At 39.9% G+C, this 24,369-nt stretch overlaps 1 protein-coding gene across 2 annotated transcripts in view; it reads left to right on the top strand.

Moving 5' to 3' along the window:
* Positions 1-24,369, top strand: part of IQGAP2 (IQ motif containing GTPase activating protein 2) — a 294,535-nt gene that overhangs the window by 41,953 nt on the left and 228,213 nt on the right. For both annotated transcript variants that reach the window (XM_078448864.2, XM_078448872.2), the window contains one exon: positions 9,215-9,314. In XM_078448864.2, coding sequence (XP_078304990.1) covers positions 9,215-9,314 — 100 coding nt within the window. Of the gene's footprint in view, positions 1-9,214; positions 9,315-24,369 lie in introns of those variants that run through there.

The raw sequence follows: 24,369 nt of genomic DNA, 5'->3' as shown, positions 1-24,369 counted from the left end.
AGTTTATATAATAACATAACCTTATATTATTTAAATTACAAATATATACCCACTATATATATATGTATACATATATACATATGTATTTATGTACATATATATACTGAATATATACGTATATACATATATACTGAATATATACATCCAGTGTGTGTATACATAAGAAGAATTCAAATTTTGCTTTTTTTCAATTTATGTAACTTCAGATACATTCAGTTTGCAAGTTATATCAGAGATATGCACTAAAGCCAGAGTGAGGAGAAAATTGAGTATAATCAATTATCCTTGAAAAACTAAATGATTATCTGTTGTCTTTATTATGCATATCCATAAACTTTATATTTTATAACTTCTTTAATAATTGGTTATATTATAGTTTAACTGTAAAATATTTTCTTAATGTTTATTTTTGAGAGAGAGAGAGAGATGGAGTGTGAGCAGGGTTGGGGGGGGGGGGCGGAGACAGAGGGAGACACAGAATGTGAAGCAAGCTTCAGGCTCCAAGCTGTCAGCACAGAGCCCCACACGGGGCTCGTACTCGTGAACTGTGAGATCATGACCTGACCTGAAGTCCTGTGCTTAACCAACTGAGCCATCCAGGCACCCCTAACTATAAAATAATTTAAAGTATATGTGATTTTTTAAAAGTATTCATAAAGGAGCTTCATGGGGCAGGTAGCATTATTCCCATTCTACAGATGGTGAAACTGAGTGTCTAGTTAACTGATCCATGACTGAATGTGACAGTATTACAGGCATATTTTACCCCACAGCCACTTCCCTTTCCACTCACCCACACCTTTTCATCAGGTGTCTTTGTCAGTGTAGTCAGAAACTCGCCTTTTGCGGGGACAGAGGAGTAGAATAAAGGAGGGTGCCTGAGATAAAAATGTTTGATTTTCTCCGGTGTGTTCCCAGCATTTATTGATCATATGACTTTGCTTGTGTGTTACATAAGCAGCGTCACTGACGTGTTTGTTTTTGTTTTGCTCTTGTTATTGTCCTTACGTTCTGATAAGTCTAATTTGGCAATGCTGAATAGTATCTTAATATTCTTCCCTTCATTGGACTGTCTTTGACATTACTGCATCTCTAAGAAATAAGCCTCTGATTTTACTTTCTTTGCTCATTCAAAATAGTACTAATTTATATGGCTTACAGTAGAAATAAAAGAAAGTCACATAAATCTATTTGCTGACTAGTAAGATATCAGTAATACCATTAAAAACACCCTCAGAAAAGCCTAATGGCTGCTGGGCCAGTCATCAAATGGTTGCAGGGAGGCAGTGACGCTTGAGGGTAGTTGAAAGACCACTCAAGAGTGGTTCAACTCAAGTGAGTTGAAAGACCATTCAAGAAAGAAGAGTGTAGTTGAAAACTTTGGAATCAGCGTTGTTTGGAATCCCAGTTCTGCCGTTTACCTGTCTTCATGATCTTTGAATTACCTAACCTCCCTGAGTTTATTTCCCACTAGAAAAGTACACATCCAAATTCCTATCACAAAGGGGGAAGCAGGGACTGAGATAGTATATGTAACATATCTGGCACGTAGAAAGTGCTTATTAAGTCTTAGTCCCTTCCCTCCACTACTTTTCACGTATGTATCACAGTTTATGCCGATTAGAGAAATGCAAGAAATAATGCATGCGTATGGAATGTGCAGGAAAAACACCTATTCAAAACCAAGAGGTTGTTTTGTTTTCCTGCACTTAGCCTTGAAGTATTTGTGATTTATTTTCTCCTAATAGTAAAAGAAAAAATAGACCAAGACTCAGTATCCTATTGTCTTCTAAAGCTCAAACAGCTTTGTAGAAATCTCTGATACTCTGGTTTGTTTGAGGTAGTTTTTGAGAGAATAAGGACAAGGTGTTAGCAGTGACTTGGTACTCCCTGAGAGCAAGCCCAGGGAGCTGTCATTATATAACCTGCTACATCTGTTTAACAATAATAAAATATCATTGTTCGCATTGGGGTCATTAAAGTTAAGGTAAATACCTGCCTCCCTAAATGTTCATTATCTATAGAGAACAGGGAGAATAATTTTAGGACTAGTTCTACATAATAGGAAACATTTGCACTGACCATCTTAAGCATGAAAAGTTCATAGACAAGTAGGAGTTGAATTCCTTTCTCCTCTTTTCAAATAGTAGAATCTCATCCAAACTAAAGGTTTTACAATTCCTTCTGTAATTTTAACTGTTGGAGCTAAAAATTTTAAATTGGCCTTGGAAACTTGACAACCCTTTCTTCCTTACTGAGATCTGTTGCTGAAGTGTGTAGGAGCAGACAATGAGCAAATGGAATTTTCCTCATGCCTACTTGGTAGCAAAAGAAGTGGTTTTTGTCCCTCAAATATTTTTTTGTAACAGTAATTGATTAATAAATCCCCAATCTAGGAATCCTTGCCTTTAATTCTTCCCCTGAATGGAGCAAAGTCCTAGATAGATCCCACCCATCCCAATCTGCACGGTGGACCTTAACAATCTTTATGTCCTGCTTTGAATTTGTAGATTATATATATATTTTTTTAAAAAGTGAGACATTCTTTGGATTTGTACAGTGGACCGAAATTAATTTTACTCTCTGTGTGAGAGTTAGAAATGAGGTTCTGTTCTGAAAAGGTGTCTGGGGTTTAGAGATTCAGGTTTGATAGAAACAAATGGCATTTTAAATGCTCAAGGATGATAACATTTTTGTGGGAAACACGTTTGGAACTTTTTGTATCAAAGTGAGATCAAAGAACCCTCTTGCATATGCAGGGCTTAAAGCTGTGTACATTTAAAGCATATTTGCAGAAAAGGATTAACCATTTTCACAAAGCCTGAACTGTTTTTTTCTTTTTCCTGAGTAATTGTGGCAAAGAAGTTCCCTAAGTCTCCTGAGCATTAATAACCTCACTGGAAAAATGAGATTAGTGTCTGGTTAGAGACTAACTCGTGTAAGTAACCTGTGTTGTTTCGAGTGGTTACTCTTTCCTCACATAGGAAATTCTTCTTCCAATGATTAGCTGGAAGATTTAGGGTTTTGGCTTATTAAAGGACATGACCACAGTCCCTTATTAACGGAAGAGACCTCAGTCCCTTACAACCTTGTCTAACATGAATATCCTCTGACGTTGTACATTGATATATAACTTGGGAGTTCTTAGAAATGTGTGATAGGGGAGAAGTTCTAGGAAAAGTGTGGAGGACGGGCATTGGAGCTCACCTTCCCTTAGGATCTGGACAGTAGGGCTGTGTTACCACCAGGGCACTGGACTTAGTAGGACTAAACCTGGAAAGGACACAGCCTTTCTGCTCGCGAGCACAAAGCTGAGCACATCACTTCAGCAGCTTTTATTGAGCATGTACTATTTACCTGGCACTTGTTAGGGATGGATGAGTTATGAACCCCTGCACTCAGTGTCTCATAATTTTAGTGACTTGATAAAACTTCCACTGTTTTTAACTCGTGGCATGGTGCTCTGTACCATTATTGAAGATTCTTGACCTCAGAGTATGCTTCAAGTTACTAATAGCTTCAACTTAGGTTTGCCTGTTTTTCAAAAGAAGATTAAGATTAGGGAAGTTGGATCATGTGATCCTTAGAAGCTTAAGATCAGCTAGCTGTGAAATACTTCAGGAAGCATCCCGGTATGAAGCCAGAATATATCATGGGTCAAGTTTATTGAGTGTTTCACTTTATTGGGAACTTTGGACTTGGGGTTCTCTCATCTTGGTATCCCAACCCCTGTCCCCTGCCCATTTTAGGGTCTTGGAATCAATTCTCTTATCTCTAGTTCCTTACTTGGTGTATATATCTCTTGGAAGCATTCTTTAAGTTCTGAGAATGGGGAGATAACCATTTGGCTCTACTCTCCCAGCTAAAAACTGGACCCAAATCTTAAAAGGTGGTTCAGTAGACATTTGAGTTGAATTACACATTTAGGACTTAAGATTCTCAGGGTTCCTTTCAGAAATTTTGAGTCACCCAGAATAATTGTATATAAAATGCTAAAGTCTAGCATGTTTCTATGAATTAGTGCTTCATGCCATATTTTTAACCTGTTTCCCCTTAAAGGGACATGTTTTAAATAATACCATTTCATAAAATTCCAAAATTATTTTTGGAAAGAGACAGCATAAATGGGGGACAGCAGAGACAGAGGGAGACACAGAATCCGAAGCAGGCTCCAGGCTCCAAGCTGTCAGCACAAAGCCTGATGCGGGCTTCAAACTCACGGACTGCTAGACCATAACCTGAGCCGAAGTCGGACGTTTAACCAACCAAGCCACACAGGCACACTGATTTTTGTGATTCTTGCAGACCCGCTCTCCACTGGAGGGAGTATATCCCTACCTATCTTTTCTTTTAAGTTTATTTATTTATTTTTGAGAGGCTAGGGGAGGGACAGAGAGAGAGGGAGAGACAATCCCAAGCAGGCTTCACACTGTCAGCAGGGAGCCTGATGTGGGGCTTGATCTCCTGAACTGTGAGATCATGACCTGGGCCCAAACCAAGAGTCAGATACTTAACCCACTGAGCCACCAAGGCACCCCCCCCCCACCCCCCGACACACACCTATCTAAGCATCCCGCAGTTATGTCAAACTTAAAATTGTTTAACTCTAGTAAAAGCTTTTTGAGGGACTTTGTGTATCATAGTTGTCACTTTATATCCAGTCTGTACAACAGACTGACACAAAGCAGCCACTCAAATATCTGTTGAACAAGTGAATGGATTTTAATACCAAGGAGATGGTGGCTTTGTTGTGTCTATGTGTGAAGGGAGCAAATAGGGCAGCTGAAATTAACAAGCGACCAGGCAAACTCCTTAATGAAGCAGGTCTCTGGGCTATTTTTACATTAGATTTTGTGGGTATTCTTTGGAAAATGAACTCAAGTTTCCTTCCATGACTTAGAGTTCTACTTCAACACCTTCTCTACCAACACTTACTATGCTCCTTAGATCTCTGAATAAGCCCTATAATGTGATTGCTGTAGAATGTTAGTGCTTTAAAATGCCATCTTGGAGCCAGCATCTGCTAATGTTACAAGAGGAATTTTGTGAGCTGCTAATATTTCTGGAAGTTCTTTGCAATATCTTTGTGTCTCTTAGGGTTCAAGGCAGCAAGTGAAGATGAACTTCAGAGGAAATTGCAGTTAGTCAAGCTGTTTTAAGGTGAAAGCAATTCTGAAGGCACATAAATGGTCTGCTCTTGGGTTTGGCAGTGACCAGAACCTGTCCTGTCCTGGCTCACTCAGATCTAGCAGCAGCACGGCACTGGGCAAGGGTAGGGGCTGCTGTGTTCAGGGAACTGGTTTCCAGCCGTGGCTCAGCCATTGACCCAGCAAGTAACTACATGCCATCCCTTTCCCTTACATGACCGCTGTTTCCTAGAAGGAGGCAGTGCCTACTTCTCAGAGTGATTAGGAGAACCACAGAATAACATGGAAGAGTGATTTATGGGTGGTAAAGTCATGCTTAAGTGAATTAGTTAATCAGTTCCATGATGACTCTTTAAATGGCAGTGTTATTATCCATGCCTGTGGTTCTTATCAGAAGTTGCTACTTAGTAAGTGTTAAATAATGCAGAGATAGTTGCAGACAACCTTTGCGGTCCAGAAGGATCTACTTTTGCTGTGATTAAGACATTTTCACGCTCATAACCATAACATGTGCTTTGACCATACGTCACGAAGGAAAGAAGGTGAGGCTGAAGTGGATGTGGTTGAAAGGGCAGTGGCCAGATGTGTGACCCGGTGGGCCAGATCAGAAGGGAAGGAAGGGATGTGTTAAAGGAAGCCCCACGAGGGCAAACATGTTTTGTTTTGTTCACTGCCCTATCCCTGGTGGTTTGGCTCATGCCTGATCCATAGAATCTATAAATTCAACATTAGGTAAGTGAGGTGTGTGAAATGTTACTGGACTTGCTCCATCGGTGACCATACCCTTCTTGTATTCGGGGTAAGTAGGCAAATAAAACTACCCACATAGATATTTTAGAGTCCTTGTGTTAATCATTCCTGATGAGAGATTGTGTAGCATATATTCTATGGAGCACGTAGCCTGTGCAGGGTAGTGAGCTGGGCATGGTGAGAACATAACTGTGTCTTGTAGGAGTTGACTATGAAATGAAACGATATAGGAGGTGCCAGGAGAGAGCACATTTTGAGTGGGTACAAACAGGGGACTTTGGGAAGGAAGTGATGATGGAGTTGAGCCATCAAGAGAGGCAGAATTCTATCAGCTGGGGCCAATACTTTGGGATTGCACTTTAACGCTTTGTGGCATATATGTGTGTGTGTTAATTCAAACATTAAGTCTTCCCTTTGGATGGGGGTGATGTCACAGTTTAAGAGCCTCTCTGCAGCTCTCCTGGACTGGTGGATTCTTGCATGGCTTGTGGAAGGAGTTGGGGGGTTGAGACCTCGGGACCAAGTACTGCTAAGGCTTCTCTTTCCTCCTGGGTCGGTTTGTTGAGGTGGAAGGAATTCATAGCCAAAAAGGAAGGTGGCAGTAAGAATGTCTCCTTTTGAATGTGACCCCTGCACTCATACTTAAAAGTTGGGAAGGTAGCATCATCATGCGGATTCATACTAGGAGTTTTATATTGTTTTCAAGCTTTAATGTATCTGAACGTACTATGAGATGAAAGTGTTCTGTCAGGAATGGAAAACCGTCTTTAGACTGAAGTTAAAATGAGAGATTGGCAATCACGAGGTGTCCGGGGGATGACGTGTTAGGAGCCCTGGAGGTGGAAGATTAGGTGACGATATGTGGGCATGCCAGGTGCCTTCTAGGAAAACTTGGGATACGAAAATCATAATTTGAGAAGTGTATTCATTATGGGGTGAGGGTCAGCTCACTTAACAAAGGCATTTTTTCAGAAATGTTTGTTCTCTGCATGCAAGGAACCATGATAAATGTAATGGGGACATGCAGATGAGTTAAGAGTCTTTTCCTGCAAGGAATTCCCATTTCGTGGGGGGAGACGTGACTGAGCTTCTGTGATGAGTGATGTAATAAAAAGGTGAACCAAAGTGCTGAGGAAGGTAGATGGATCCTGACTTGCAGATCTACAGAATTTTGCTTGAGAAGATGTAAGACACGGAGGTGGGAGAATGGCTTTCCAGGGCAGAGGGAAGGTGGAGAGCAGAAGCATTCCAACCTAGAATGTGGTGTTGTGGTCCTGGCACACAGCACTGCCTGGAAGGAGTGGATGGAATTCAGGTTTCACGTTGGAGAAGGTGGGAAGGTCTTCTAGACCTTTGTTCTGTAGCACATGGGGATCCATCAAAGGTTTGGAGAAGGAGAGCGAAATGAGCAGGACTGTGTTTGAAAGGTGCTTCTGGTGGTGGTGAGGACAATGAGTGGAGGAGGGGTGGTGGCTGGGAGGCTGTCGGAGGGCTGTCAGAAGAGTCTAGGGGAGACACGTTGAAGGCCTGCAGTCTTGGGGTAGAGGTGCAGGGGAGGGTTGTTCCAGAGCTTTGGTACTTTTCCTAAATTTGAAAGTTCTCTTCTAAAGTTTAGATCTGATTGAGTTTATTAAGAAAAAGAAGATGATTTTGATGAACACACATCTTTGTTGACCCTCACTGGTACCATTGGTCTGTTTCAAGCAATGAAACCACACTGAGACATGGGGAGTGGTAGAAAGGGAGGACAGGAAGAAGGTGATGGAATGTGTGGAGGCTCCTGCTTCTTTTGCCCTAGTGTGGTTCTCTCCAAGCCTGTCCTGGTGCCTTTCCACATCTCCCCTCCTTCTTCTTCAGGTTCCTTTTCTTCCTCCTCTATAAACAGACACGTTTCTCTAAGTTCTTCCGTATTTCTTCCCCCCACCCCCATCCTCCCATCCACACATGTCTAGCCCTAATGTTTCTACTTTTCACGTGGGCAAATGACTTCACAGCCCATTTGCTCAACTGTAAAGTGGGACACATTACCTGCCTCATCGTGTCATTTACATCTGTAAATGAGGCAGTTCATAGAAAACATTGCCTAAGGGCTTGAAACAAAGTAAATGCTCAATAAGCATCAAGCATATATTTATGTGTTTATGGTATTCTGTCATGTTTTATATTGATATAAGTTTAGTCATTTTTGAGTTCTTTGAGGTATTATTTTTGGCGGGAAAATATTTAGCATATTACTTGATCCAGTAAGATTACAAAATTTTATCTTAATTCCTCTTGTCTGCTAAGATGATATTTTGGACTCTTCCCCAGTACGGCATGGGATTGGCCTTTCTGAGGGATGGATGGGTCACCTTAATGCTTCTGCTTGGAACCAGGGGTCTCATTTATGAATTGGCTGATTGGAGCTGGTGGCTAGGGAACAAAAAAAAATTCATATTCCTGCCCCATATGACCATACATCCCTGCCCCCCCCAATGTGTTCATTAGATGAATAATGTAACAAACTAGAAACCAAATTTACTTTATAGCTATCAGAATTGAGTTCTTTGTCATGTAAATGAACAGCCAAGAGTTGGCAGATGTGACCCGTGAGGCTCTTGAGTACTGTTGAGACTGTGGGCAGGCGAAGTACACTCAGGAAATGGGGAGGCCGTATTCTCTGCAGAAAAGTAAAGCTGAATTGTGGAAGTTTGTAAAGTATATTTGTATTGGAATAAAGAGTGTGGGGCTTAAAAACTGCTCAATTGATGTCTCCTTTGTTTTGTTCTTCTGGATACCTTTTGACCACGAAGGTTAGCCTCATAAAGGCCAAGATACAGGTGAAGCACGAATCTTAGAGACTTTGGCATCTGTAACCTAGGGTTTGCATTGGATGAGAAGCTTTAATTCCCTTTAGGAGTGGGTAAACACTGGTCCTTGTAGATTATTTGTTAAAATTCAGAATTTCCACGAAGGTCCAAGCTGAGCCACTGGACCAATACTACAAGCTTGTTAAGGAAAGTTGTTGGGAGTGGACCATGCTTTAATGGATTTGAGGCCATCAAAATTCTCTGGCACCAAGTCTATGATATATGATGGCTGTTCTCATCCTTTTTAGTAATTTTAACCTGTACTTCAGTATTGCATTTTTAAATTTTTGCTATCATTGACATATTGTAAAATCCAAAGGCAAATCTTTCTATTTTTCTGATGTTTAAATATCTCTGTCTCTTAGTGTTCAGTGTTGAATTGCCTGTGTTTTTTCGGGTTTTTGTCTCAAGTGTTTATTTGATGAACACTACCCTTATAAGTAATGTGATGCTTTCCTCTATTTCTAGCTATTGTGGATGATGAAAGGCTCTCTGCAGAGGAGATGGATGAGAGGAGGAGGCAGAACATTGCTTATGAATATCTGTGCCATCTAGAGGAAGCCAAAAGGTAAGATCCCAATGCAGTCTATCTGTGTACCTTCTCCTAGATAAACTTTGGGATACTATACTTTTTAAAAAATGTTTTATTACTTATTTTGGAGAGAGAGGGGGGGCAGAGAGAAAGGAAACAGAGGATCTGACATGGGCTCTGTGCCGACAGCAGAGGGTCCGATGTAGGGCTTGAACTCAGGAACCGTGAGATCATGACCTGAGCCAAAGGCGGACGCTCAACCCACTGAGCCACCCAGGTGCCCCTGGGATACATACTTTTAACAACTCATTTGCAGTCTTATTGGTATCAGTGTAAGTGGAGAAGAACCACCTGTCTTTTTGTAAATGGTCAGGCGGAATTGAGAAAAAGTTGCTGCCACAGCCAGGGTCAAGGCCCTAGGAGGGAGGCAACTATTTCTTTTTCTTGCTTACGTTCTCCCAGGAAATCTCTGGGCCAATTGCAGATTATTTCAAATTCCTCATCTCACTGATTTGGAAGTGAGGGCACAGCAAAGACTTAAATCAACTTCTTTTTTTTTAAGTTTTTAATTTTAATTCCAGTTTTGTTAACATACAGTTAGTTTCAGGTGTGCAGTATAGTGATTGAGCAGTTCTATACATTACTCAGTGCTCATCATGATGAGTGTACTTGAACTTCCTTTTTCCCAGAGCTTCCTCAGATATTTTTGTCACCCCAAACCCCAGTAATTATAAATACTGTATAGGACAGTATCATTTTGAACTGAAGTCCATCGGTCACTAAGCTAGAGAGTAAGTTTATGACTGCAATCTCCATTTAAACATTGGGTTCTCTGAGGAGAAAGTGAAGATAAACTCATTTGCCCTTAGGCCTCTGTATCGGAGGAACCACAAGAACTTTGTCCTGTGCTGGGTGAATACTCCAATGTCCATATGCCATGAGTTAGATTCTGATTTAGTGCTTTGTGCTGTGATTGAGTAACAGTATCATTCCTTGGACAGATGATATGTTCTAGCTTTGTTAAGTATATAGAAATAAACATTGGGGTAATGGTCATTGGTGTTAATGATCTCTAATCACTGTTAAATAGCTGTCTATTGAGCTGGAGGAATGAGGCTTTTTATCAAGTGCTGTGTGGAAGAGAATTCGGTGACACATGAACTAATTTGGCCTCAGAATCACTTGAAAGGGGATTTCTCAGGGTTGTTTAATAATTTAACAGTGTCTCGTAGCTCTAAGCTCTGAAGAATACTTTTAAAGATTCTAAAATATGTGAAGTTGACAGGTGGCAGGTCACTGAAGACTCAATATCAGCCTAAGATTATTAAAAACATGCTTTTAGTCAAGTTGTTGATAATAAAGTTCGATACAGAGAGTGGCTCATAAATATTCCAAATAAACATGCTTTCAAAGAAAAAGTTTAGGAAGAGTAACGAGAAACTTTCTCCTTACACACATGTTGAGTTCTAAATTTTTGCCTCTTACTTTTTCTAAATGAGAAGCAGTGTCATACTGGGGAGAGGTCAGCGGAGTGGATTTCCTGGTCCCAGCATTACCACTTAGGAGCTGTGTGACCTTGGCCACATTGTTTAACCTGTGGGAACTTCGGTTTTGTCTCCTCTGTAATGGGATGATAAACATGTTAGCACAGTAATGAGTTTTTCTTGTATCATAAAATGCGTAAATTAGGGGCGTCGGGGTGACTCAGTCGGTTAAGTGTCCGACATAAGTTCAGGTCATGATCTCGTGGTTCAGGAGTTCAAGCCCCACAGTGGGCTCTTCACTGACGGTGTGGAGCCTGCTTGGGATTCTGTCTCTCTCCCTCACTCTCTGCCCTTCTCCCACTTGCATTCTGTCTCTCTCAAAAAAAAAAAAAAAAAAAAAACAAAAACTAGGAGTTTCTAATGTACAGCTAGATTTAAATACTACTTTAAAAAATGCGTGAATTAAAAAAAAAATAAAAAGGATGTTAGTGCCACCTGCCCTACCTGATTCCCACCCCTGCCCCTGCTCTAAAAATCACCTAAAATATAAAAGGCAAAAGTGTTCTGTAAACTTAATAGTGCCAGTTAGGTGTATGGTGATAAGCATAGTTTTCTCCTGAATGTATCGAATGTATCAATACAGCTTGACAGCTTGTCACAGTGTTTTCAAACCTTTGTAGTTGAATTTTGTTTTAGAGAAGTCAGAGTAACAATTAGCCCAGGTTTTTTGAAGAAAGTTTCCTAAGAATAGTTTCATTGAAAGAAAAGACTATGAAATATACAACTTTCCCTCTAAGGTGACTTTATTAGTTTATTTTACAAGAATAGATTAGATGTAATATGTATTTATGAATCTTATTAACATCTGAACATTTTTGGTGACTTTTAGGGAACCTGATTTTTGGAAGTGGAGTCTGTAAAAATGTGGCCGTTAATAGATACATATTAATATGTGAGCTATGATTTCAGAAAGCATAGTACACAGAATTCTGATGGTCCTAAACTCAAGAAATAAATGAAAGGGTGAATTAGTCTCTGTCCAAAAAATTCAAAGGGTTTAGTACATGATTCTTTTACAATGCTAATGCCTTAGGAATTTGTCATATTGGGTTTATTATAGTGCATGCATGTGCAGGTGTTCATGTGAGTGTGGTTGACTTAAAATACTGAGTTTCTTCTAACTGGTAAACTTAGAATGTGTAAGCTTAGCCAGGATCTGTCTCTAGTTCAGCTCAGAACTGATTTGGTGTACTTGAACTAAAAATGTGTAGGTTCTGTTGTTGTGCCTCTTTTTGGTTCCGGAGGTAAGAACTGGAAGGATGTGTTTGTATATTCTTTTAATTCAGAATTTTTGAAAACTCAAAATTGTAATAGTCTGTTACATCTTTAACTTTGGCTTTATTAATTTCAAGATTTGTGATAATTAATAATAAACCATTTAAAAGCTACATCATTCAGAGGAGATATCACTACTAACAGAAATAAAAAGGGTGATGTACTACTATGCCAACAAATATATGTAAGATAACCTAAATGAAATGGACAGATACCTAGAAAGACATAAACTATCAAAACTGACTCAAAAATAAATTAACAATCAGAATAGACTTAGAACAAGTGAAAAGGTAAAGTTAGTAAGCAAAAAAATTGCCTGCTTTTCAAAAAACATGTAAGAGGAGGGAACACTTCACAACCCATTCTACTAAGACCCATTTTTTCTTTGATACCAAAACCAGGCAAAGATACCTCAAAAAAATGATAGACCTACATGCCTTATGAGTACAAATAAAAAAATCCTCAACAAAATACTAGCAAACTAAGTCCAGCAACATAAATAAAGTATCATATACCACTAAGTGGGATTTATCCCGGGATTGCAAGTTTAGTGTAATTCAAAAATCGATCAAGACATTTTAATGGGAAAAACATCTTTCAACAAATAATCTTGGGCAACTGGAAATAGTCAAGCATAAAAATGAACATGGATCCCTATCCCATGCATAATCTAATCGAAATGTGAGAACCACAAATACAAAACTCCTAAAAGAAAACAGGTATAAATATATGTGATTTGGGGGTAATGGTGACATTTCACCAAATAAGATACACATGCACCAGAACAGGACAGGGGGTTTAACATCAGTTGTTAGGGAAATGCAAAGCAAAACCACAGTGAGATACTACCTCACACTGGAATAGTTAGAATCGAAAAGACCAACAATATCAAGTGTTTGCAAGGATGAGGGAAGGTGCTTGTTGAATTACAAAATGGTGCAGCTACTTTTTATAACATTCTGGGGTCACCTAGGTGGTTCAGTTTGTTGAGTGTCTACTCTTAATTCTGGCTCATGCCCCATATCGGGTTGTGCACTGAGCATGGAGCCCGTTTAAGATGCTCTCTCTCCCTCTGCCCCTCTCCCCCACTTGCACACACTCTGTAAAATAAAATTTCAAAAAATGTAAAACATTCTGGCAGCTACTTAAAAAAATTAAATATGGAATTACCATATGACCCAACAATTCCACTACCAGATATATACCAAAGAAACCTGAAAACCTGTGTGCGTGCAGAAAACCTGCACACAAATGGTCATTGAAGTATTACTCATGGGAGCAAAAAGTGGAAACAACCCAAATGTCCATCTACTGATGAGTAAATGAAATGTGATACATCCCTACCATGAAATACTATTCATCTGTAAAAAATATTAGCAAATCACATTCAACAGTGTATAAAAAGTACTGTATAAATCACAACCAAGTGAGATTTATCCCAGGTATGCAAAGCTTGTTTCATATTTGAAAATCGTTTAATGTGATCTATCACATCAACAGGCTAAGAAAAATTACATGATATGTCACTGTATCAGTGCAGAAAAGGCACTTAACAAAATCCAAACTTATTCAAGAAAAAAATTCTTAGTTAACTAGGAATCAAGGGGGAACACCCTCAGTTTGAGAAAGACAGTGAACAAAAAACATGCTAAAAGCAAACATCATATTTAATGGTGAGAAATTCCAAGCTTTCCCATTAAGATACAAGGCAAAGACCTTCCTTCTCACCACTCCTTTTTCAACTTTGAACTGGAAGTTCTAGTTAATATAATAAAAAAAAAGAAAATATAGATTTAAAAGGAAGAAACAAAACTGGGTTTATTCATAGATGACATGATTGACTATTTGAAAACTCTAAGAATTTTTTTAAAAATTGGAACTAATAAGCAATTATAGCAAGATACAAGATTATATGTAAAAGTCTATTGCTTTCCTATATGTCAGCAATGAACAAGTGGAATTTGACATTAAGAACACAGTTCCATTTACATTAGCACTCAAATGAATTATTTAGGTATAAATTTGATAAAATATGCACAAAATCTATATGAGGAAAACTATAAAACTTTGATGAACTAGAAGAAAGAACTAAATAAGTGGATAGATATTCCATATTCATGGATAGGAAGACAGTATTGCTAAAATGTCACTTCTTCCCAACTTGATCTATAGATTCAATGCAGTGTCAGTCAAAATCTCAAGTTATTTTTTGCATATTGACAACCTGATTCTAAAGTTTATACTGAGAAGCCAAAGACCTAGGGGCACCTGGGTGGCTCAGTTGGTTAAGCATCTGACTTAGGCTCAGGTCATAATCTCATGGCTTATGAGTTTGAGCCCTGCATTGGGCTCTGTGCTGACAGTTCAGAGCCTGGAGCCTGCTTCAGATTCTGTGCCCCTCTCTTGCTCTGTCCCTTCCCCACTTGGGTTCATTCTCTTTCTCTCCCTTCCTCCCTTTCTCTCTCTCTCTCTCTCTCTCTCTCTCATAGATAAGCATTAAAAAATGTTTAAAAAAAAGAAAAAGACCTAGAATTGCCAACACAATATTGAAGGAGAACAAAGTTGGAGGACTGACACTACCAGACTTCAAATTTAATACAAAGTTGCAGTGATCAAGAGAGTGGCATTGGTGAAACATTAGGCACATAGATCAGTGAAAGAGAATAGAGAACCCAGAAATACACCCTAAAAGTATAGTCAATTGACCTTTAACAAAGGAGCAAACCAATACAATGGAGCAAAGATGGCCTTTTCACCAAATGGTGCTGAAACTGGACATGTAAAAAGTGAATCTAGACCTTACACATTGTACTCATCACAAAGTATACCATTGTACCCTTCACAAAAAAATACCTCAAATGGATCACACCTACCTATAAAAAGAAAAACTGTGAAACTTTTAAAAGATAACAAAGGAGGGTGTGCTTGGGTGGTTCAGTCATATAAGTGTCAGACTCTTGATTTCGGCTTAGGTCATGATCTCCCAATCAGTGGGATCAAATCCCACATCAGGCTCTGTGCTGACAGTGCAAAGCCTGCTTGGGATTCTCTGTCACTCTCTTTCTGCCTTTCTCTCTCTCTGTCTCTTCAAATAAACATTAAAAAAAAGATAACAAAGGAGAAAACTTAGATGATATTCAGTATAGCAGTGACTTTTAAGATAGAGCACCAATGGCATGAAAGAAAAAAGTGAGTAAGCTGGATTTCATTAAAATTAAAACTTTCTGCTTCACAAAAGGAAGTGTCAAGAGGATGAGAAGACAGTCCACAGGCTGGTATAAAATATACCAGGTAAAAGACCTGTCTCATACAGAACTGCTATATAAGATATTTAAAAACTCTTGGGGCGCCTGGGTGGCTCAGTTGGTTGAGCGTCCGACTTCAGCTCAGGTCACGATCTCACAGTTCGTGAGTTCGAGCCCCGCATCAGGCTCTGGGCTGATGGCTCAGAGCCTGGAGCCTGCTTCTGATTCTGTGTCTCCCTCTCTCTCTGCCCCCCCCCACCCCCATTCATGCTCTGTCTCTCTCTGTCTCAAAAATAAATAATAAAAAAATTAAAAAAAAAACTCTTAAAACTTCAACAATAAGAAAACAACTAGGTTAAAGAATAGGCTAAAAACCTTAACAGACACATCTCTGAAGAAGATACACAGATGGCAAATAAGTATAGGAAAAGATGCTCCACGTCATGTGTCATCAAGGAAGTGCAAAATAAAATAAGATACCACTGTACAATTATCAGAATGGTCAAAATATGAAACACTGGCAACACCAAACGCTGTGAGGGTTTGGAGCAACTGGAACTCTCATTGCTCATGGAAATGCAAAGTGGTATAGTCACTTGCAGTTTGTTAAAAAACCAAGCATACTCTTATCATGCTATCCAGCAGTTGTGCTCTTATTATTTAACGGAGGGAGTGAAGTCTTAGGTCCACACAAAAAACTTGTGTATGGGTGTCAAAAGACTTTTTTTAATAATAGGCAAAGTTGGATGTGACCGTGATGTCCTTCAGTAGGTGAATGAATAAATACACTGTGGCATATCCAGACAGTGGAATATTATTCTTTGCTAAAAAAAAAAAAAAAAAAAAAAAAAAAAAGCTATCAAGCCCTGAAAAGATGTACAGGAACCTTAAATGTATACAGCAAAGAAAAGCCAATCTGAAAAGGCTACATCCTATACGATTCCAACTATGACTTTCTAGCAAAGGCAAAACTATGGAGACCGTAAAAATATCAGCAGTTGGGAAAGGAGGATGAATAGACAGAGCACAGAGAGTTTTTAGTGTAGTGAAAATACTCTGTATGACACCACAGTGATAAATGTCATTATACATTTGTCCAAAACCAACAGTGAACCATTATGTAAACTGTGGAATTTGGATGATGATGATAGGTTCATCAGTTATAGCAAATGTAGGTTCGTGTAGGCTAATCAATTATAACTAATGTTCTGGCTCAGTTGGCTGAGTGTGCAACTCTTAATCTTGGGGTTGTAAGTTGGAGTCCCACGTTGGGTGAAGAGATTACTAAAAAGAAAACCTTTCAAAAAAGTGAATTAATACACTGATACAGACTTCAACCTGAGCGGACGCTGAAAATATACTGAGTGAAGGAAGGCAGACACAAAAAGCCACTTATTATATAATTCCATATATATGAAGTGTCCAGAAAAGGCCAGTCCATGGAGACAGATGGTAGACCATTGGTTGCCTAGGCCTGGGAGAATAGAGGGGATGGAGAGTGAGTGACTATTGTATAGTTATTGTAGGAACAAAAGTGTTCTAAAATTGATTGTGGCGATGGTTGCATAACTCTGTACTGAAAATCACTCAATTGCGGACTTTAAAAGGGTAAATGTATGGTATATAAGCTGTACCTTATTAAAGCCGTTACAAAGAAAAGTTCCTTTGACCAGACTAACTTGGAGAAGTGCTTAGTAAACCTGTTAAATAAGATTAAGCCGTATTCAGTAGATAAAATGAGCATAGAACGTATGCCTAAGATACATGGGTTCTAAACACTGTTGATTTTATAGTTTCTTGAGCACCCACCATGCTTTGGTGCGGAAGGGTCACTTTGGGGGATGGAGATCAGGCAACTAATAATGTGCTCAAAGAAACTGTTCAGTTAATGCTTTTACTCATGAGTTTAAAATTCTGTCCTTCACTTACATTTGCTCTTTTGATCTCTCTGTATGTGTGTGCGGGAGTATCTCCCTGTTTCCAGCTCATCATTCTCCTAAATATCTCTTCTATGTTCACCTCTCTATCCCACCACGAACCTCCTGAAGCCTTCTGACTTCTCTTGCTAGATTACTGCAGTGCTCTCTGACTGGTTTCCTCAATCCTCTTGCCCCTTTAATCCTTTATCATCTGTATCATAGTCAAATGAATTTCTTCAAAACTCTCATCTGTTCTGGCCAACCCTGTTGAAAACCACTCAGTGTTATTGCAATTCTCATAGAATAAAGACCAGACTCTTACAAGGCCTCATAAGCTTTGTATGGTCCGGTTCTTAAGCTGCTCCAGTTTCATATTGTGCCCCCTTCCTTATTGCTCTTTTTCCAGCCACATTGACCCCTTTTCCATAGGACCTCTGCATGTGCTATTCCCTTCTCCTGTGTATCTATTCAGGCTCTACTGTCTTTAGATTTTAACTCCCTTTTTCAGGGAGTCCTTCTTTGGCATGGCCCATCTAGGTCAACTACCCCTATTATAACATGACATCATATCTGTCACATAGTTGAATGAGTTACTTAATGCTGGTATTGGCCTACTATCATTTGTTCACTAATGACGATTCGTTGTACTGTTTTCTGTGTGTTTTAGTTTGCCTGGAGGTAACAAGTAGGATGTGAATTAGATTTGTGGTGGACAAGATTCTACATGGTGTGCCAGGACTGCCAGCCTAAAGTAAAATTTAGTCTTTGTCTCAATGGAAAATTCTATATTGTAGTTAGATGGTACAAGTTCTTCCTGCCATTTATGTGACCCAGTGGGTTATGAAGCTGGGAATCCGAGACAGTTTGATACCACAGGGAAGTAGAAGTGACCCAGAGAAGGGCATAGAGTATTTTTCAGTGAATGAATAAATGACTGAATGAATGAAGAGAGGAAGAGATAACCTATATTATTAAGACGACTTGTGGCTGAAATTATTGCTCATAGCTGATAAAATTATGACATCTGGGCATATGGACTTATTAATTAAGTCTCAAAATACTAATATTAATGACCAGGGAAAATATAAAAGGCATGTTTTTAAGACCAAAAAAGATAGTTGCTTTATAAAGTGGTTCTTGGGGCGCCTGGGTGGCTCAGTCGGTTGGGCGTCCAGCTTCGGCTCAGGTCATGATCTCATGGTCCGTGAGTTCGAGCCCCGCATCGGGCTCTGTGCTGACAGCTCAGAGCCTGGAACCTGTTTCAAATTCTGTGTCTCCCTCTCTCTCTGCCCTTCCCGTGTTCATGCTCTGTCTCTCTCTGTCTCAAAAATAAATAAATGTTAAAAAAATAAAATTAAAAAAAAATAAAGTGGCTCTTGACCCTGTGTTTATCCACAGGCTAACAGGTTTACATGACGTCACAAAGAGCCAATCATAATTCTGTTGGGAGTACACATAACTATGTGTACTAGTTATCCGTGACTGTGTAATTAATTACTCTAAAACTTAGCAGCTTAAAACAAAGAACATTTATCTCACAGCTTTTCAAAGTCAGGAATCTGATTCTAGTTTAACTGAGTCCTGTGGCATTCAGTCTGTCATAAAGCTTCAGTCCTCCTAGGGTCCAAGCAGAACAGGTCTTCCAAGCTCGGTCATGGTGTTGGCAGGATTCAGTTCCTGACGGACGTTTGGACTGAGGACCCCATTCCCTCGTTGCTGTTGGCCACAGGCTTCCCTCAGCTCCTTGACATATGGGCCTCTCTGTGGGCAGCTCCCAATATGGTAGCTGGCTTTCCTCAGTGAGCAAACAAGAAAGGGCCAGTAAGTTGGAAGCCAGATCCCTTTTGTAACCCATTCTCAGAAGTGCTGTCCCGTAGTTTGCTGTATTCCAGTCATTAGAATCAAGTTAGTAAATCCAGCATGTGTTTCAAGGGGAGAAGATTCTAGAAGGGCATGAATTCTAGAAGGCAGGAATCACCAGGGTGATTACAAGCTGCCTTCTACAGGGTGTGTGTGTGTGTGTGTGTGTGTGTGTGTGTGTATATATACACACACACACACACACACACACACATATATATACACATGTGTATACACATATATACACATATATATGTGTATATATATACACATGTGTATACACATATATACACATATACATGTGTATATATATACACATATACACACTATATATATATATATATATATATATATATATATATATATATATATATATATATTGCAATTGACCTTTTTTGCAATTGACCCCAGAAAAGGGGGCAGGATCCTCTTTATTAATGTCAGAGACCAGATCAGAAATTGGATGGTGTCTTGGTGTAAATGATTATGGTATTAAGGTTATTTATGCCTGGATAGTTTAAAAAGATTTTTTTTTGAAATTTATTTATTTGAGAGGGAGAGACTGTGTGTGTGCATGTGCGCAAGGGAAGGGCAGAGAGAGAGGAGAGAGAAACCCAAGCAGGTTCTATGCTGTCAGACGTTTCACTGAATGAGCTACCAGGTGCCCCTATAGTCTTGAATTGTGAACTATTTGGGACTAAGCTTTTCATTCCTCTGCCATTTTAAATAATACTAAATGGACTTTTAAGTTTTCTTTTCAGGTGGGCCGGGGAGACTGTCTTGATCATTTCTTTGCTGTAGGGATTTTGCTGCAATGGGACCGTTCAGACAAGTCTGCTACTCCTATGGGCTTTGAAAGTTTCTCTCTGATGCCAGAAATCCCACCCTTTAAATTAAAGGAGTTAATTTCCTAAAAAAGAATTTCTTCTGCTGAGTAGATTTCATATTAACTTCTGCAAAATATCTTTGAATAATGAAAATAATTCCCTTTTAAGAACTTCATTTCTTTAGTTTTGTAGGGCAACTGTGAAAAAAATCTAAGATGGAGAGTTCTCTTTGGGAAAGTCTGGATCGGGGAAGGGAAATCAGACTAGAGCTATTAGGAAGAGCAGGGAATGGGAGGGGGCATGTTGGCAAGAGAAGGAGAGGGAATTTGCAAATTATAGTTGAGCAAATAGTTATGAATGGGGCTGCTGTTGTATGTTTCCCAAGGAAGTTCCTGATATATTTCTTTTTTAAGGAAGGGGAAAACGCTACAAATCTTCTGGCATGCTTACTTTTTCTGTCCTACCTCGGAAAGTAAACAGAGCAAAAAAGCCTTCCCTTGGTGATGGGCTTGTTTAGAAATATTATCTTCAAAGAGCTCTTTATGTGAGCCAAGCTGTTCTTTGTATTTGTGACTCTGAGGCAGTTTCATATGTGTCCTGGAAAAGAAACAAAAACACGGTGTGATTCCTTTTGTGTCAGTGCTTACAACTCAGACACCAAAAAGACAGCTCATTGATTAGATCAAGTTCTGGCCTTACCTAGTAGAGAGGTAGAGAATTATACTTGAAAGGAGAAATGCTTCCAATGTTTAAGCAAGTGAGGACCATGAATATGGGTTTGCTTAACCCCGAATATTTGTGATTTCTTCAAGAAAAAGAATCTTATGACTGGGGAGTGCTTTAGAGAATCCATTGGATTTCTTCTACAGGCTTGGACCTCACTGTCTGTTTTCCTAAAGATGCTGCCTATGGCTTGCTCATAAACGATGCTAATAGAAACTAGGAATCTGGAAGGAAATATCTTCCTTGGTCATCAACCCATTAAGGGACATGTTGTTGCTCTCTACAAAATGTTAATCAAATATTAAGGAATTCTTAATTGCATTTTCAAAACATAAATAGTTTTTATTTTTCTATGGTGATTCTGCATTTCCCCCTTCCTCCTTGTTCTCTCCCTGGCTCTGATCACCCCTCTGTGTCCCAGGGAACAAGAAAGTGTGGGGTTGCTCCATGCAGTGGCTGACAGGCTGGTGGGGCAAGGGGCACAGCTGAGTCGAGAGCAGGGACCCTTTTCAGGGTCTGGCTCCTAGGTAAGGGGAGGGCCTGCCTTCCAGGAGTGCCCTGTTTGGATTTGCTTACCAGTCAGCTTGCTTTGAGAGCCATATGCCACAGGTCGAGGACCTTTTTGACATCCTGGGGTTTGTCCCCCTAAGGTACGTATCCACAGTAGGGAGACAGAGTAACCTCCGAGGAGAACTAGTCATCAGGGTTAGCCATCAGGGGATAACCACAGACGAGAGGATAAGATGAGATGTGGTTTTTTGTTTTTGTTTTGTTTTTTTTAAACAGAAAGAGTACATAACGGGTGGGGGGTGGGGGGAGAGAGAGAGAAAGAGAAACAATCTTCAGCAGTCTTCACGCTTAGCACAGAGCCCAGCACAGGACTCGATCCCATGACTCTTGGATCATGACCTGAGCACAGGCTAAAAACAACTGAGCCACCCAGGCACCCCAAGAGGTGCTCTTGACGGGGTGTCTCCATGGCAGGCAGCCCAGCCTTCCAGGGCATGCTGCTTGCAGCTAGGTCCTCAGAGGAGATGTTGATGCTGAGGTCCAGCTGTGTGGTAACCGGGGATGGTGCTGTGGAGCTGCAGTAGAAGGGACAGTTGTTAAGGACATAAAGGGAGAAGCCATACAGTTTGACAGGGAACTATATTTGAGGGACAGAGGAGGTTGGGAAGTCAGATGCATTGGGGAGGATCCAGGCATCACTAACCTGACTCAGACACACACGTTGTATGGTCTCCATTAGGCAAGCCTGGGGTTGGAACACATAGTTGAGAGACTTCTTTAGTTTCACATATTTTGTGTCCTAGCCTTGGGGATGTATTGGGCAGATGCCAGTCAGGTGTGAGCCCACAAATCAAAGCTTACCTTTTTAGCGTGCCGGCATTTTTAAATACAAATAATCAATATTAATCCTCTCTAGCCAAAGAGAAATTGAGCAACTGATATTTGATCCCAAAGTTTATATTAGTCTTTCAAGCTCTTTGAAGTTGGAGAGCTGGGAGAGGTTAGGAATTTTCCATGATCTCAAACATACTTTACTCCAAGGGTTACCAAGTGAGTGTCTACTCACCAGACCCACACAGTGCCCAAGACATTCAACTTACACAGGGTTATTCCCATCTTATAGATGGCAAAAACAAGTCCTGGAAAAACCTAAGGAATTTTTCCAAGGTCACAGCCAACAGACAGATAAATACTATTCCAACCCAGCTTCTTCTGATTTCATAGCCAATTGCTTAAAAACTAACACAGTCTCTTTTCCTTCTTTTTTTTCCCTTGTGTTACTTGCTTTTTTTTTTTTTTTTAATTTTAATTTTTTAAAATTTACATCCAAATTAGTTAGCATATACTGCAACAATGATTTCAGGAGTAGATTCCTTAGTGCCCCTTACCCATTTAGCCCATCCCCCCTCCCACAACCCTTCCCATAACCCTCAGTTTGTTCTCCATATTTATGAGTCTCTTATGCTTTGTCCCCCTGTTTTTATATTATTTTTGTGTCCCTTCCCTTATGTTCATCTGTTTTGTCTCTTAAAGTCCTCATATGTGTGAAGTCATATGATGTTTGTCTTTCTCTGACTAATTTCACTTAGCATAATACCCTCCAGTTCCATCCTAGTAGTTGCAAATGGCAAGATTTCATTCTTTTTGACTGCTGAGTAATACTCCATTGTATATATATACCACATCTTCTTTATCCATTCATCCTTCAGTGGACATTTGGGCTCTTTCCATACTTTGGCTATTGTTGATAGTACAGCTATAAACATGGGGGTGCTTGTGCCCCTTTTATCCTGTGGATAAATGCCTAGTAGTGCAGTTGCTGGGTCGTAGGGTAGTTCTATTTTTAGTTTTTTTGAGGAACCTCCATACTGTTTTCCAGAGTGGCTGCACCAGCTTGCATTCCCATCTTTTCCTTATTTCTTAATGTACTTTAGTCATGTCATTATTTTTTTTAATTTAAATTCAAGTTAGTTAACATATAATGTAGCATTGGTTTCAAGAGTAGAATTTAGTGATTCATCCCTTGCATATGATACCCAGTGCTCATCCCAGCAAGTGCTCTCCTTAATTCCCATCACCCATTTAGCCCATCACCCCACCCACCTCCCCTCCAGCAACTCTCATTGGTGGTCCTGGCTTTTAGGTTCTAGATAGACTAGCTTTGTTCTAGGTCTCGATCAGTTTTTACTACCTGAGCTTTGGTGGAATTAGCACAATATGACCATCCATTGTCTTTCTTGATTTTCTTTCCCTTTTTTTTTTTCAATCTTGTCTGTTGTTTGCTTGCTTGTTTCTGTTTTCTTTTGCTTTCTTTTAAAGATTTATTTATTTATTAAAAAATTATTTTTTACATTTATTTATTTTTGAGAGACAGAGAGAGATAGAGTGTGAGTGGGGAGGGGCAGAGAGAGAGGGAGACACAGAATCCGAAGCAGGCTTCAGGCTCTGAGCTGTCAGTACAGAGCCCGACGCAGGGCTCAAACCCACAAACCACGAGATCATGACCTGAGCTGAAGTCGGACCCTCAACTGACTGAGCCACCCAGGCGCCCCAAGATTTATTTATTTTTTTAGAGTGTGAGAGTGAGTGGGAAATGGGCAGAGGGAGGGAGGGGGAGAGAGAGAGAGAGAAAGAGAGGGAGGGAGGGAGGGAGGGAGAGAGAGAGAATCATAAGCAAGCTCTGAGCATAGCCCAGAGCCTGACACAGTGCTCCATCCCACAACCCTGGGATGTGACCTAAGCCAAAAGCAAGAGTCAGACACTCAACTGACTGAGCCACCCAGGCACCCATGTTTCTGTTTTCTTTTAACTAGTACGTATAGTAGTTCTGGGAAGAATTTACCTTGTATTCACCCTCCCTTTCTTGTCTCTTGTCTGTCTGTTTTCTAGTAGCCTTCTTGAAGTTTTAGTAGGAATTTGCACTTTTCAGTGATGTAGACTTTATTTCCTTTTGGTGCATCTTTGTTCTTGGTTGGGTCTGGATTCTACATTCAATCTATCAATTGCCTTTTGGGTTCTGCCACAACTAAAACTGGCTTGAAAGAATGCTGTGCCTTGTGGTTGAAACATCAAAAGGGTACAAATAGCAAATACCGCTGAGGTCTCTTCCTTCCTGTAGGAACCTCCCCACCAGATGCTGCCTCATGCTGTGATGCTTATAATTCATAAAACAGTGTCATTATTTGAGG

The sequence above is a fragment of the Panthera onca genome, chromosome A1 (assembly GCF_046562875.1).
Source record: "Panthera onca isolate mPanOnc1 chromosome A1, mPanOnc1 haplotype 2, whole genome shotgun sequence".
NCBI classification, from domain to species: domain Eukaryota; kingdom Metazoa; phylum Chordata; class Mammalia; order Carnivora; family Felidae; genus Panthera; species Panthera onca.
Note: the sequence above shows the minus strand (reverse complement) of the source record. Positions and strands in the feature narration are given on the sequence as shown.